At 46.8% G+C, this 16920-nt stretch overlaps 1 protein-coding gene across 2 annotated transcripts in view; it reads right to left on the bottom strand.

Annotated features, from left to right (window-relative positions):
* The window catches only part of CACNA2D3 (calcium voltage-gated channel auxiliary subunit alpha2delta 3), a 1028076-nt gene extending 1011982 nt beyond the window's left edge, over positions 1 to 16094 (bottom strand). For both annotated transcript variants that reach the window (XM_066350330.1, XM_066350329.1), the window contains exons 1-2: positions 15809 to 16094; positions 15045 to 15126 (exon numbers count right to left, since the gene is read on the bottom strand). In XM_066350330.1, the coding sequence (XP_066206427.1) occupies positions 15045 to 15126; positions 15809 to 15930 (204 nt within the window). In that variant the 5' untranslated portion in view covers positions 15931 to 16094. The remainder of the gene's footprint in view (positions 1 to 15044; positions 15127 to 15808) is intronic.
* Positions 16095 to 16920: the final 826 nt, after the last annotated feature.

Here is a 16920-nt window from a genome sequence, read left to right as displayed (position 1 = left end):
AGCTGGTTATGTCTATCCTGATGGTGTATTTAGATATTTGACCTTTTTCTTTTTAAAAGAGGCCCCCGCAGAGGGTGATATACAATGCATCACAATGTTATCTATATTGTATATGGCCTCCTGAAGGGTCATCTTCTTAAAGAGCTCAAATCTCTATATACACCATCAAAACAGACAGAACCAAGGCCCCTGCACCCATGGGATTTGAACCCACCACTTCAGGGAGAACTCTAGTATTTATCAGAATCCTTACCTAGAAAGCAAACTTCTCAATCTGACAGTAGAGATGCTCTGAGGACTTATGATGTTACACAAGTACCCAACATTTTCTAAAATTGATTTTGTCCAGTCTCTATATAAGAGAGTATTTACCAAATTGATTTGAACCCACAACCTTGATGAAAGCTCCAGTATCTATTAGCGGAACTGTATATATGAGGGGATACATGGGACTGTATATATGAGGTGTTACATGAGACTATATATATGAGGTTACATGGGACTATATATATGAGGTTACATGGGACTGTATATATGAGGTTACATGGGACTATATATGAGGGGATGTTACGTGGGACTGTATATATGAGGGATGTTACATGGGACTGTATATATGAGGGGGTTATCCTTTTTTATTTAACTTTTTTAAATAAATGTAATTTATTTAAACTTTAAATAAATTCTAACAGAGTGTCATTTTGTGTCATTTTGGTAGGTGGTGTGCCCCAGGATTTTGTAAATGTAAAAAATGTGCCACGGCTCAAAAAAGGTTGAAAATCACTGCTCTAGAGTCAGGGCTCAGCAGTCAGACAAGGGCACCAGGGTAGGTAATGTAGACAGCGAGAATAGCAGGGGCCAAGGCGCCGAGGCATGACACAGCCTGGAGTGTTTGGCGACTGTGAGCAGTGTGTTGCCACTGAGGCATTCCAGATGAGGAAGTGAAAGGTAGCCATGCCCCAAAGGGATTTTGGTACCCAACATACTCTGCACGCCTCATTGGGTATGCAATAGGTGTCTTTTCAAGCAGGAAGAGAAAGAGTGAGGGAAAGAAGGAAGAAAACATTTCTAACATTAGGTTAAAAGCAAATGTAGTCTTGTAAGTCTGTTAAGACAGCTAAAGATTTTCCCAAACCACAATATTCTACCCCAAATGAAGCACCTGCTCATGTGAACCTCTATGTGCAAAAGGAGAAAGCTGAGGCCCCAGGTTTCTAGATGGGTTTATCAGCACTGAATAAACATTTGATTAATTGTTCTGTCCTCTACTTGCTTCATTTATGTAGATCATGTTAATAGAGGAATGTGCCCTGATGGTACATTGGGACAAATATTTTGGCTGTTAAAGCAATACATAGGGGGCCCTGACCAGGTAACTCAGTTGGTTAGTGTTGTCCCAATAGACCAAGGTTGTGAGTATGATCCCCAGTAAGGGCACACAAAAGTAACAACCAGTGAATGCACATATAAGTGGAATAATAAATTGATGCTTTTCTCTCTCTCCCTCTGAAGTCAATAAATAAGAAATCTTTTTTAAAAAGAGATACACTGGCCCTGGCTGGTTGGCTCAGCAGTAGAGCATCAGCTCGACGCATAGAAGTCCCAGATTTGATTCCTGGTCAGGGCCACAGGAGAAGCGCCCATCTGCTTCTCCATCCATCCCCCTCTCCTTTCTCTCTATCTCTCTCTTCCCCTCCTGCAGCCAAGTCTTCATTGGAGCAAAGTTGGCCCAGGCATTGAGGGATGGCTCCATGGCCTCCACCTCTGGCTCTAGAATGGCTCTGGTTGCACAGAGCAATGCCCCATTGGACAGAGCATTGCCCCCTGGTGGGCATGCCAGGTGGATCCTGGTCAGGCATATGCGGGAGTCTGTCTCTCTGCCTCCCCGCTTCTCATTTCAGAAAAATCCAAAAATAAAAATAAAAAAGAGACACACTGAGGAAACATTTTCTATAGGTAAAATTCAGGCTTACATGAGATTTAATCCAAGGAAAGATTGCAAACCAGTTTCCTGTGCAGTCCAGCAGGGGACCTAGAAAGGTATGGGACAGGGGGCGGAGGAATAGGGGGCTAGTGGCTGCCTCTCTCTGTCCTCGGACATAGTGCCTTCCTTCCCTCTGTGGGCTCAAGGCCCTGACCAATGCATGACCCAGCTAGCATTCCGGAATCACCATGAGACCTGGGGCATGCCACCGGGCCCCCCAAGCACCCACAGGAGGAGGGACTGGTTCTCACTCCCTTCTGAGTGAGTTGACAGGCTTAGCAGCAAGGCAGAAGGCGGGCATAGGATTCCGGTCAAGGCCACATGGCAAATCTTGAGTGTGACATGACACAGGGTGCTCTACAGAGCAGAAATCATCCTGCAAGCCTCACAGCCTCCACAGATTAATGTTCCAGGGATGAGCTGGACGCAGGAATCCTCCCAAAGCCTCAAAATGCAACACTCTTTTGGGTCTGACACTGGAAGAAATGAGGGCTGGAGCTAAACATCTTTTGGCAAAACTGCCCCCATTAAATTCATATAATTTAATTCCCACTTCACAGCCAGCTGCTCCCCTTCATGTCAGAGGGGCTGTGCTTGGTGCAGGCTTTCACCAGATCCCGGGACCAGGCCTAGGGAAGAGAGTGGCAACAGCACCTGCAGGATGCAAAAGCAAATGCAAATAACCCAAACTCGATTTATGGCCACTCACAGGCTTCCGCCCACACGGAGGTGCGGGACAAAGCCATGCAGGGCACAGCCTGGGTGTCATCCAGGGGTGGTAGTGCCGCTCTGTGGATGCTGCAGGCACAGGCAATGGATGAACCAGCCACTCCGATCATCTGCAATGCACGGACTCCCAGTGGTGTAAAAAAATAAACAAACAAATACAAAATAAAAGACAGGTGAGATCACTCTAAGCAAACAACGTGCAATGTCTTGACGCTGGCAGGGCCTCAGAGAAGGTCAGGTAATGGCCCCGCATGAAGGTGAAGGGGACAGAAATTAAAATCCACATTTCTCCCTAATGTCACTGGAATGTAACGTTGGAGCGCTCCATAGAATTAACTGCAGCAGCTTCCTAATTGCCTGTGCCGTGTTGCCTCCCCCAGGTTGATGGTGGCGGCTGCGCGGCCCCATCAGTCTCGCTTGGTGCTCCTCGTGCACCCGCCCAGCACTGCGGTCCTCCTGCTCGCGCTGCAGTGCTCCCGCCGCAGCTGCCGGGCTTGGCTCTGCGTCGGCACTGGGATCCCCACAGCTCAGCTGGGAGGCTTCTGGGGGAGACTTGGCGGTGATTTCAGGGTGGTGACCGAGATGGGCTGGGATGCTCCCCAGGGCGAGAGGGGGTCGCTGGCGGGAAGACGTGAGCAGCAGCTGGCTCGGCAGTCTGGCAGTCCCTGCTGACACCCAGAGGGCAGTGGGTGAGGGACCTGCCTGCAGAGCTTCAGAGCTGGATTGCTGTAGCTGGGAGGCAGTCCCCGACTTTTTGCGGCATCCACGGCTTGATGCTAGGAACTCATAAAACCCAGCATTGGGGAATAAATGAAGAGAGGGATGTGAAGGACTTAGTTTTTGGTCCTTGCTCAACAGCATTCTGACTCCCATAGCCAGCGCGTGAGCACCAGGCAAAGGCTCCCCTTGGCCCTCCCTGTGTTTATCTGTACATCCACAGATTCATTAACAACCCCTGAAGCCCACCCCAAAGACAGCTCTGCACTAAGTGCCAAAGGAGGACCCTTTCCTATCTGAAAGAGCCAGCCCGCCCTCAGGAAAAGTCTAGCTCACCTGCCTCCTTCTCAACACCCTCCCCCCACCCCCCCACACTGAAAGAGATAAGGGGTCCTCAGGATATCATACATCCCCAGACCTGCCAGACTCATCCCACGCAAAATAAAACTGACCCTGGTGAGTCCAAGGGTTTCACCTAGCTGTCAATCATGCAGAAAAACAGAATTGTGTCTTCCCCAATGGGAATAAAATAAATAAATAAGCACCAAGCATCATCAGACATCTAGAACGGAGACAAAGAATGGGGACAACAAAGACCAAGGGATTAAAAATTAGAAGGCACTTGCTGAATCTCTAGTTCTGTGCTAATAAGACTGTTATGTGTCAACAAGGAAATTCTCACTGTGACCCCATTTCACACATCTGGTACCTGAGGCCCGGCTGGCTACAGGGCAAGCTGGATTGCAAAGCCAGATCATTCCTGTCCCAAGGTCCCAGAGCTCAAGCTGGCTCTTCCACAGGACCATCCATGACCATAATGGGAAATGCACAAAGGGAAATTTAACCAAATTCAATGAGATTCTCAGAAAGGATTCTTAAGAGTCAAACCTAACGAGCTGACCCAGAAGAAAAGCAAAAGATAAACAACCTCATTTTATTATAATAATAGAGAAAATCATAAAAGGCCAGAGGGTTTACTGGGCTCTCCCCTCATTCCAGCTGTTGCTTCTTTTAATTCTGCGTTATGAAAGCAAATGACAACGTACACAAACAAGACCAAAAATTCAGTTGGGGAAAGAATCAAGAGCAGGAAGAAGTTTCCAACAACCCTCCCAATGGGCCAACACCAGGCTATAATGAAAGCACGGGGGAAATGCTGGTCCTAAGAAGTGCCCAGATGCCCTTCCTCGGACCCTAGCCCAGCCCAGCCCAGCCCACGCACCTGACCAGGATTCACAAACCTGCCTCTGGCTCCTGGAGCTATGTCACCTCAGGCAAAGTCACATTCTCTGTCTCCATTTCTGCACTTCTAACATGGATGTAACGATAGAGCCAACCTCAGAAGTGGCCGTGAGGAATTCAATGAAATAGTACAACTAAAGCACATAGCACAAAATACAAATATAAAGCACCTATGTCACTATTAGGGTTACTGCCTAAGAAGTACTATGGGGCTCAGGGCTGGGCAACTTTAGTGGAGGTCTCCAAATAAGGCCTCTGGATGGCCCGTGAACTCTCCTCCAAGTGGACAAATTGCCATTTTCACAGCCACATGCCCTGGTACGTGGGAGCAGCTACTGTGGAATAATAATCATTAACAACAGCCAACATTTTCTCAACATTTCCTAAGAGCCACTTTGGGCTAAGCATCTGTGTGCAGCTTTTCAGGCAGACCTCTTAACTCCACCTTAGAAGTTAGTACAACTATGTCCACTTGACAGGTGAGAACACTGAGGGTCAGATAGATAACTAGTCAGTGGAAGCATCAAATTCAAACCCAGACTAGTCAGATCCAGACTCACACCTCCACACAGTTCTGCCCTCCCAACACCACCCACCTTTCTTTAAAGACTTCTAAAATCAATAACCCTCTGATTTCTCTTTAACTCTATATATTTTTCTTGTCATTCACAGGGTATTTGCTTCATGCAAAAAAACCCTGAAAATTTTGCATTAACTAGAAAATCCAGCACAGGTCTCTAATTCTGAAGTTCCTATTCTGGGAAATGTGTATTATTGGCTTTTTTTAAAAAAGATTAGTGAGCTACAAGCCCTTTCCTGAGAGGATTACATCTTACTTCAGGGTGACCATCTTACTTCAGATGACTCTTGATGTTCTGAAATACTTGAACTTAAACAGAGATCTTGGGATTTTAAAGGAGTTACCAGTTTTTATCAACAAAGGGAAACAAACCATATACATTAAAACACACACACACCATGCACCTTTTTTTAAAATGTATTGATTGATTGCTTGATTGATTGGCTAGAGAGAGAGAGAGAGGAAGGGAGGGAGGGAGGGAAACATAGAGGAAACATAGATTTGTTGTTCCACTTATTTATGTATTCATTGTTTGTTTTTTGTTTGTACCCTGACCAAGAATCAAATTCACAGCCTTGGCATATTGGAACAATTCTCTGACTAACTGAGCTACCTAATCAGGGCTCACACCCTACAACTTTTAATAATTTCCTGATAGTAATTCCTTTAAAGTGTGCCCTCTGGGCCAGTGTACAAAAACATAACGTCCTGACAGGAGCCCAGGCCAGAACCAAAAAAGAATATTCAAACTTCAGCATCACCATCCCAGCAGCCAAATGACTTTTGTTTATTGTTTAGTGTGGCAAAAACCCATGCCCACTGAGCTGTTCGTACGTGATGCGATCATATTGTGCTAACAGAAATTTCACTGACAATGGAAATTGGTAGGAAGCCAAGAGTAAAGCTGTATGTTATGACTCGTGGCCGAAGACTACCTACCTCCAATGGATTTATTGCCTCCCATACCTATTGTTCTTTTTTGCAATATTTTTCCACCTCTGCCTCAACATAACACAATGAAAAAAGCATATTCTGGATGGCTCAGGGACACAGAGCCAAATGCCTGCCCAGCGTTTCTGACTCCCCCCTTCCTTTGCAAATTACAGCACAATGTTATAGCAGGAACAAACGTGAACCCCACAACTGCGTGCCTTTACTGTACGAGGCACAGGATGAGGACATTTTGGGGGGAAAAAGCAAAAAAGGCATTCACCTCTTCAGGGATATAATAAATGCTATTGTTTGCCATTGTGCCCCTCACATTAAATGTGTGTAACACACACTGACTTAATTTTATTAACTCATCATGAGATCAAAGAGACTAAAATTCCAAGACTCTCTCTTGTTGTTGCTTAATAATAAAATGAGAATCTATAAATGAGAAAGTAGCAAGTGAGCTACGGCTTTCCACATGCTACATATTGTTATAAACCACATACTTCATGTTATTTCCTTTAGTCCTCTGGAAGCCCTATGACACAGGGGGAAACATGGTGTCTGAACAGTACGGCCCAAGTGGAACCGCATTTATTGCATTACTGACTTCTTAGCTGACTTTTGGTGCTAATTATAATGGTTTAACACATAAACAATTTTTTAAAGTTATGCAAATAAAATAGCATCCCCCTGATAATTTCAAAATGTTGGTACCTGTGTTTACACAAAGAAGGCTAAGAAGTGTCACGCATTCAAAATCTTTAAGGAATTCAGGAGGGGAGTGCAGATGCTCAAAGGCCAGAACACAACAGAACATGTCAAGAAAGCTCTGAAAAGCAGAGCCAGCGGGAAAAGCCAAGGAATATGGATTCCTTTCAGTGCCTCCTGATGACAGGTGGTAGTCCCCATGCATTACTGCCCACCTGATTGGAGAAAAGACCACCCTGCCTCAGCGAGGTACCTGGTCCCCTGTCTAACCTCTACTACTGTTCCCAAGAAACCAGCTGGGAGAAGTTCCATGTCCCCCAAGGCCTAACAAGCAGAAATCTCACAGGAGGAAATGCGTGGTATGCTGTCCAGGAGGACATCTGGATTAATGTGTGTCTGTGCTGGCTTCTGGGTGCACTTTAAAGTGGGAGAAATTGCTGGGTGCTCTGGGCTCTCACTCTGGGCAGTGCAGACAGCCAGTCCTCAGCCTGACCCACTGCCTACACAGCAGGGCGAGCCAGGGAGGAGAAAATGGGAAGACCTCCCGTGAAGGGTTCCTCTGGACAACTCCTCCACCCTCAGGGAGAAGGGAGCTGACCTCAAGAAGAGTTAACATGTGGGCAGATGCTGTGTCTACTGCCGCCTCTTCCTGCTGTGAAGTACTTGGTCCCACTCGGTGCTCATCAGGTTCCGGTGGGATCCCCTTCCTCTGTGCCAGCACCCAGCACTCACCCATTCATGCACTTGCTCGGTAACTCAGTCCACATGTATGTGTGCAGCCAGGCCCACAGGTTCTTAGTGAAGTTTCCCTGGAGAGCTGGTATTTGTGTCATGCAAACAATCAGGACCTCAACAACTAGCTGGCATGAAGCTCTTCTGTGCCAGGCTGTGTGCTGGATGCTTTGCATGTTGTATTTCACTGACTCCTCACCACGGCCTGTAAAGCAAAAGGTCTAGGTCTCCTTTTACATTTGAGAATACAGGTTCAGAAATGTTAAACTACAAGGTGACCCCGCTAAGAAATGGCAGATCTGGGACTCAAATCCAAGTTCTGACTCCAAACCCTGTCCTCTCCGCTGTTATCTCAGGCTTTAATTGTTTCTGAAGTAATTTCCCAGATGTTATCTCATTTAATCTTCCCAAACACCCATGAGGTAAAGAAATGCAGGTATTATTCACATTTTTTTCAAACAGGAACTGAGGTCAAAGAAGAGCACACAAGATGAGAGACCACAGCATCATGGCCAGGTATGCAGACTCTGCAAGCTCAGCTTGGTCACCTTGGGAAGGCTGCTTAACTTCTGTAAGCCTCAACTTCTAAACCTGTAAAGTGGGGTATCTAGTAGTCCCTGCTTCATTAGGTTGGTGGGGAACTGAATGGGATGAGGTATGTAAAGTACTTATCATACTTTCCCCCCCCCCTGGAACGCAGGGACTCGCAGGGAATGCTACCTGTTTTTCTGACTTGATTAAGTGATTTGCCCAAGGTCACTCAGGAAAAAACCTACAGAAAACATAAGACAGATGCCACTGCTCCTAGGCCAGTGACCTTGCCTTTAACAACCCTGCGTTTCCAAAGATGTGCATCTCTAAAAATGCTCCAAGCTCTCAACCGATTACGACAAAGATGGGCAAAGTACGCCCCCTAAACTGACTGCAGCCAGAAACCTTAAATTAGGCTAAGAAAACAGAAAGTGGTGGGGAAGCCAAAATGAGGATGGTCTCTCCCACAGTGGGTTTTCTGCAGGCCCAATGGGCCCCATGCTCAATTTAAAGCTCTAGTATGTAACTTTTCATTTTTTAATAAGGTGTCTTCTATTTTCCTTTCATGCTGGGCTTTGCAAATTATGTAGCTGTTCCTGGTCTGAGCAGATCCTCAGCTTCCAGCTGCCTACAAATCTCAGATGCTGGACAAATCCACACCTGGTGGAAGGGGTCACTTGGTTCTGTCCTCACACCCTGGTTTGCTCCCTCAGGCTGCTCTCTCTAGCAGCAAAAGAGGACAAGGACAGTCTCCCCCGTCAGCAGGCAGCATCTGGCACATCCTGTGATGAGCGGCATCCATCTTTACTGGCAAACGTATGCACACACAAACTTAATAAGTATAATGGTAATGACATGTGCAAGCACCAAATATCGACAGGCAGTTGCTTCCCCTGAAATGGATAACCAGAGGGCTGTTCTGTGAACCCACAGCCAGTTCTGGCCCTGCCCACCTTGCCTACCTGGATCATTTTCATGGATAACAGCTCTTTTAACCTTAGGAGAGTACTGTTTTCTAATACCAAATGCCCAAAGTGAAGAAATAGCCATCTATTTCTTGTCAAGAGATAATGTGCTCCTTTCCAATTTGGCCTTGAAATGCCCATTAATAGTTTGGTTTCTGAGCTATTTTCATAATCTTGGTTTGAGGTAAATGGGAAGCTATGCAACACAGAAATATAACACACATTCTAAATGTAATATCTTATTTAAACTGCCTTGGAATGAGTACCTCATAAGTGTTGTTCAAAGCAAATGGAAATCAAAATGTTTACCATTTCTTGAAAACATACTAGACCCTTTTCAAAGTTGTATTTGTAGAATAACTTCCTTCTGAAAAGCAGATGGGCATGCAGGCAGAAATCCCCTAAAACACACCAGCTATGCAGATGCTTAATCTGCCACAGTGCGGTGTGGCCCAGGCAGAGGACTGTCAAAGAGAGGCCCTGGAGTTCAGCTTTACACTTCAGATACGACCACCCTCCACCTGCTGGTCCCTAAAGACTCAGGAAATTCAAGGGACACCAAACATCCTCCTCCTCCTCTACATCATTTTCTTCCCTTGAAGGAGAAGCTACTCCCATGGACCAAAGAGAGCCGGTGCAGATTTCCTCTCGTGCCCGGTATGAGGAACCTCTTCCCGCCGTCACTCCAGTCACTGGAGATGAAACAGAGGCCATCATGTCTCTTGTATAAAAATGACATTAAAGTGGGGGAGGGGAATCTCATATGCTAATTCATAGGCTGGCATCTACAACATCTATTTCACTTTTTCCTCAGTCTCAGCCACAGCACACCTCGGCGATACATCAGTGTCCCAGGGAACACATGATCTGCTGGAAGTCTCGGCTGCGGTTCTCAACTCCAGAGCCTGCTCCAGCAGCACTGTGACTGCAAAACAGGGGACAGGCTGAAATAAATGCCACAGAGGTGTGTCCCTGAATAAAGATAAAGCCTGCTTATGGGCACCTGTGGTGGTAAATCTGGACTAATGACAGACCTGAAGCAAAGGATCCCCATGAAGATGCACGCTTCTGTAAGTACACCCAACACACCAAGCTCTGCACTGGTCAACACAAGTGGGAGCACAAAACACCATTGAAGATCAATCAGGAACTGAAAAAGAGAAAGGCTAAAACCCCAAACCTGTACTTCCCTGAATACGAGCTTCCAGCTTCGAACTGCATGACAAAGAAACACCGGGCAGGGCCACAGGTGCTGGGGCAACGGTTTCCTTCATCCTGATACACAGCTCAGTCTTTATCACAAACTGGAAAAACTCATAGTCCTTGCCTGTGCCTGACAAATTTCATAATTATTAGGTGACTTAGTACTCATGTGTTTGCCTAAAAGCACCCTGGTATTAAAATAAATAAGATAAAACTAGTTTGATATCACCATAGTAATTGATCACAATTAATTACCACATTGGGATAAAAACCTGAAGTTTGCCTCTGACAAGAAAACCATGCCTCTATTTTCATTTCCCTTAATTTTGAAGAGCATGTGTAAATCCGAGTAACACGGACTATATCAATTCCTAATGGGAGAAATAGCAAAGCAGAAATATACGCAGCAGAAAAAAAAAAAGAAAGGAAGAAACAGAAATGAACAAAAGAGGTTCAGACAACTGAACAAAGCCATAGAAAAAAAACCTTTCTTTGGACAGCAAGTGACCACTTAGGAATTTACAAATGCAATTAGATATATACATGGGAAAGGTGCTCATGCGGAATTCTACCTGGTTTACCCTGCCCTGCTAATGTCCTGACGATTGCGCTAATGAGACCAATAAAGTGCCCTCAAAGAATGAAAACTGTCATTTCCGAGATTTCAAGACGTTAAAAAAAATCATCTCCCTGGGAAAAGTCCCGAAATTGAAGTGGTGCTGTGACTTAAAGCAGCGGCAGCATAGGTTGAATGCATTAATCTTGCAGGATGACAAATAACTATTTACTCAACAAAATGTTCAGCTGAGTAGCACCTCCCCCATAAAAGCAATCTGTAGAGCGTCAGGATTCCTAAGGGCAGCACTGCACTGCTACCCAATTCCTGACAAGTGACCACTCCTACTTAATTATTCAAAAGTCCATCGATTCCCACATTGATAAAAAGTCGTTAATTATCAAAATGGCTTAAGGAACCAACCTTTTACTTTGCTGACTCTGTCCTGTGGAAAGAGACATCAAATTTGTGTATTAAAGCCTCTCTCAATAAATAGTGGATAACAAACAAACAAACAAACAAAAAACCTGGTTGTGCATTCCAAGAAGTGCTGCATGAGGCGTCCAAGGTAAATGTCAATTTTTCCTCTAGCATTAATAGCAGAGGCACACATTACCTGTATTTCTGCTGTGTATTTATCATCACAATTCTGGAAAATGTAATTCCCATCAACACGCATTTCCTGAATGCAGGACTAAACAGAATGAAACAGCCAGCTCCTACCCAATTGTCCCTAAGGGGGATGAAATGAGAATCGTGCAAGTTTAATGCCTTTTCTTGTGAATGTTAGGGGTGGGAGCCCAGGAGTTTAATGGCCTAGGTTACTGGACCTACTTGAATACTTCTCACTGAGTCCCAACATTAGAGGGTAATGAAGCTATGCCTCCCCAAAAGAACTCAAACAAAGAGCATTCTTTGGGGAAAATTGTAGCAAGATAGAGGCAGCTGAATGCTGGCATGAATATGTCAAATAGGAAAGTTAATTAAAGGGTGAAGTGAATCGAAACCCCTGCAGTATCTGCAGCTCAGGAGGACATGAGCAGCATGCCAGCATGTTCCGTCCAGGGCCCCCTTCCCACATCCACTCTCAAGCCTCTCAGATTCACTCCAACTCCAACACCCAAGTCCCACGCACCTCTGTTTCGTACCGAAAACACACAACTTTGCTAAACACGCACTACTGAATTCTGTAAAATCAAAAATAGCTTCTTTGTAAGGAATTAATAGGTTGCTATTCCTGTGCTCAGCAAAGACAAAAGGGAAAAAATAAGAAAAGTCTCGCAGTGAATACCTAATATATTATAAGCTAAGGTAACAAAAGCCATGGTATTAAACATAGATACAATTAATAAAATGAACATTATTGAATATTTGTATTTACATTGATGAAGTCAGTAATAGTACTGCTACCTCCAATTAAATTACCTAATAAGAACCTGTTACCAAAATAGCAGTTTTCCCTGTCTTCACACACCTTAAAATAGGTGGCTAATTTCTCCTTTATATTCGCAATAACTACTTTGTAAAGTTTGGTGCAAAAATTACTAAACTCCCATGTGAAAAATGAACATCCTGCATCAGTCACAACATGAAGTGTCAATTAGAGAAACTACACAGAGTACATAAAATTATACAGTGGTATAGGTACACCTTACTTAACTGAAATTCAAGTTTAAATGTCCATGCCTTAAAAATGTAATTAGTCTATTATGCAACACAGTACTGTCACCTTTGAGTCCCTTAATACCGCATTTTTCAACCAAGTTTTCTAAATCATTTTGAGATGTCTTAATTGTTAAAGATGCAGTGATATAATGGAAGGATGCCTGGAGTTTTGACTTAGAGGAGTAATTCTCAAGCAAATAGCCAGAAACTTGAAAATAAACAAGAAAAAGGCAACCGTTTCCTTGCTTTTCCAAATGATGTTATGCCTCCCACACTCTGAACACCTCAGAGCTTTTCTCATTCACCCTCTGAACTCTCTAAAATCAATGTTCTTTGCTAATTTTTAAAATAGTCATATTTGGGAGTAATGGAATAGAAGACAGTCAAAAGATAATTGTAAAAATGCTCCCAGGTTGTCTAAGGTGCCCTGCCCCATCATTTATGGAAGTCCTTGTCTAGCAAGCCAAAGCCACGGGTATCTCAGGACTCCATGGCAGGTGATCGCAATCCAAGACTGAGAGCAGATAACCACCCTGGCACCTATGCTGAGCAACACCTCACCTTCCCCTCGCATCAGATTAAAACATGCCAGGCAACAGCAAGAAATGACAACAAAGCCATAAACAGCTGGATATAATTATACAATTGTCAAGCTACAGACATGACAAAAGCAAAGCTAGGCTGGTGAATTCACTATCAGAAAGGATGCTGATGAGAAGGTAAGAGAAGCATTTTAGCTGCTTCCAATTTGCTGTTATAGAGCAGCCAATAATATGGTTGATGGGGCTTTGTGCAGTGTGTGAGAGTGTGCGAGTTTCTGTGAGTGTGTCATGTGTGTTAACTTCAGAGAGAAGTCTGTCTGTGCAAGTGTCTGTCTGTGTGCATGTGTGTTAACTTCAGAGAGAAGGTAAAACATATTTTCTGTGCTCTTACAAAATGTGAAACAGAAGATCTGTAAGCACAACCAAGAAAATAGTCACAGGCTCTGAAGGGATTCTTTCAGAGTTGCTACAACTAAACTACAATATGCAGATAAAAAAATATTTATTGAAAGTTATACAAATACCCTCGTCTCTAAAAGCATAAGAAGAATACACAGACAAGGCGATAGTCTAGAACTCTTCAGGTAAAACATTTGACACATGGGCAAAATGCCAAAGCAGGGTACAGACTGGTCCAGGGTAAAAGAATACTAGCAAAGAGGCAATTCCAATAAACTGAGAGGAGATGCACAGCTACGAAAATTATCATTGTCCATAAAGGCACACCATAGCTTCAAATTTTTATCAACCACTATAAGTCAATGAACTCCTTCGCCAAATAATAGAGTTGAGCAAACAATCTTTGCACAGTTTCAAAGAGTATGGCTATTGGAAATTTTTAAACCAGAATAACATTCTATTGTGGGCTGATGTTGTATTTGATATTTAAATTTCATGTGACAAACTGTTTCATATACTATCCCCAAAAATGCTACTCTCTGAAGCAGAGTGCCATAAATAAAATACGTACTTGGTTACCAGGCAGCATGCATAACACATATGTTGCATTGGCGCAAAAAAACACATTTAAAAATGCTTGAAGTTAACTTAATTTAAGCTGTTTGTACCCATTTTCAAAAATTATCCCCTCAAGGTCAATTTTATTTTCTATCTTTGAGAAAATACTTGGATTAACCCTGTTGATTTGTTAACTTGAAATTCTTTTAACCCCTCTAATCTCTCCTTCCCAGACCATTTCTTTCTTTTCTTCTTGGAGAGGAGGGCAAAAGACCATATATCTCACAATGTAATTTTAAGCATAATGCTGTCTGTTTAAATTAAAATTGATGCCGCTTCTGATAAAAGCCTAATAATCAATTCTCCATTCTCATTACTCTTCCAGAATTATATGGATGCCAAACAATTGCTTAAGTTTGTGGACGACTCTCCTAGGTTATTACCCGGCAGTGCAGCTGAGTGGAAAGATAACCATATTCATTCTCCTTATCTGTAATGATGTAATGCATCCCAGCCCTGGGTCTAGATGATTGGGGAATAATGGGATTGTACAACTGCAGGGATGACAAACAATAGTGCAGCGTCTTTCTCTGATACACTGAATCCCAGCCTCACATGCAGGCGAGGTGAAAGACATCATCAAATAGGCATTGATTCTGCCCCTTGGATGAAGTTAGCAATTTTTGGCCAGAGGAGCATCTGCTCTCACACTGAAGCAGCAATACCGACACGGAGAGGGGAGCTGTGCAGGAACACTCAGTTTCCGAGCCCCAGCCAGGACAGTGCCAGTGAGTATCCTGCTTTTCTTTGTGTTTAGAATGAAGTGTCATCTAAAAATAACCGGTTGGTAGGGAGAAGTCACTGCCAAGAAACCGAGGGATCAGGGACACCTCTGCTAACTGATGCTGCTTAGGGTTCACATTTGTTTGGAAAACTAAAACTGCCTCCATTTTCTGTGCTGGAAAAAAATCCTCACTTCCTGCCACCACAGAAACCTTACCTTTTGCAGAAGCTGGGAGCCAGAGTACTTAGCAGCAATGGATTTTATCTCCCCACCAAAAGCGGAGGCCCAAAGCTTCACCCTATAGGGAGAAAGGGCACAGGAACAAATGTAACACCGGTGCCACAGTCAACACACACACACGCACACATAGGCTGTGGCTGAAGGAGCCCGGCGATATACACTGGTCGGCGGGGGGGGGGGGGGGGGGGGGGGGGGTGAAAAAGCGCCTTGGCAGAAACTGCCAGCACCAAACTGCAGAGCGCAGCGCGGGAGGGGGCCCGAGGGGTGGGTCACATAGTTCAGAATGCGCAAAGTCTCCCCGGCTCTCTAAAAACGATCACTGGGTTTTATTTGAATAAATGCCTGAAAACTCACCCACCTGAAAATGGGTATCTATCACCTGGCAAATACTAGTCAGAAGAAATCCACCCCTCACCCCTCCCCCCAAAAGAAGTGAAGATAGCATAGACGGGGGTAAATAAACGGCCGGTGGAAGTTGGGTTCGGTAAACAGGCTTCAAAGTTGGTGCTGTCACTTGAGGTGAGCCTCTCCAGGTCTCACTCTCCAACCGAAGGGTGGGGGCTAAAGGATCCCATCCCAGGCTCACCGCCCCTCTCCGCTCCTGGAAGGCAGGTGCGAGAGCCGAGGCCGACTCCCGGGGCAGGTCCTGCCCAGCCGCGCCTGCAGGCGCCCAAACTTGGGCACAGCGGGTCGCGGGCTGGCGGGTCCCCTCCCCGGGCCGCGCAGGAGCCGACACTTACACGGAGAGCGGGATCTGCTGCTCCGAGCGCACCACGTCCCCCAGCGCCGCGTAGAGAAGCGCGGCGGCGAGGAGCGCCGAGGCCCCCCGGGACGCGCGGCGCTGTGAGCCCGGCCCGGCCATCCTGGGCTCCCTCCGACGCGCCGGCGGCGGTGACAAGAGCGGCCGCAGGGAGCTGAGCGGAGCGGGCGGTGGGCGAGCGCGCTGGACTGCCTGCTCCACGCCGCCCCGCCTGCCTCTCGCGCACCGGGCTCACTTGAGGAGCAGAAAAAGGAGCTGGAGGGGTGGGGGGGGAAGAGGGCGGAGAGGAGGGAGGGAAGAGAGGTGGAGAGGGAGGAAGGCGGGGGAGGAGAGAGGGAAACGCGCCTCTCGCAGCCCCGCCCCGCCTCGGCGGCCCGGGGGAGTCCGGCCGCCGCGGCGGGAGGGTGGGAGGCGCCGCGCGGGCGGGGACTCGCAAACTCCAGTGTCCTTGGCCGCGGCGGAGCGTGCCCTGCCCCGCCCGGTCCACTGCGGGCACCGAGTTCTCTACAACTCCGCAGTCCGCCACCGCGGGCGCGACTCTTGGGCTGGCCGCGGGCAGTGCCCAGCCCTGGCACCCCACGCTGGGGCTGGAGGTGGGGGCGCAGGAGCGAGGCCGAGGGCTGGGCACTGCCCGCACTTTGCCAGGGACAGCTCCGAGCCGAGGTCGCTTGCCCAGTCGGGCTCGAGGGCGGCGGGGTCAGGTGCTGCCGAGGCTAAGGTAGCGCACCCCTCACCCCCGCCGCGCAATTTTCCAGAAGGAAGGGCGGCTGAAGAGGCAAAAGTCTGAAGGAGCTGGCGGCGGCCGCCGGGTCGCACGCGGGCCGAATGGGGCGGGGATGGGACCGGGTTCAGCGGATTCTAGCGAGGGCACGGCTGCGTGGCCGCCCGCAGCGGCTGCTCCGGCCGCAGCGCCTGACAGGGAAGGCGCGGAGGGGGGCGCTGCCGCCGTGGCGCGGGGCCGCCCTGGCGCGCGCGAACCCGCCGGGGCTTCCGAGCAGCTCGCACTCTGACGAGCTGAGGCCCGGCGCCCGCGCGACTGCGGTGAGTGGCGGGGCGGGATGTCAGGGCTCGGCAGGGAAGCAGAATCGGCGC

This window comes from Saccopteryx leptura, chromosome 10 (genome assembly GCF_036850995.1).
Source record: "Saccopteryx leptura isolate mSacLep1 chromosome 10, mSacLep1_pri_phased_curated, whole genome shotgun sequence".
Classification (NCBI taxonomy): Eukaryota; Metazoa; Chordata; class Mammalia; order Chiroptera; family Emballonuridae; genus Saccopteryx; species Saccopteryx leptura.
Note: the sequence above shows the minus strand (reverse complement) of the source record. Positions and strands in the feature narration are given on the sequence as shown.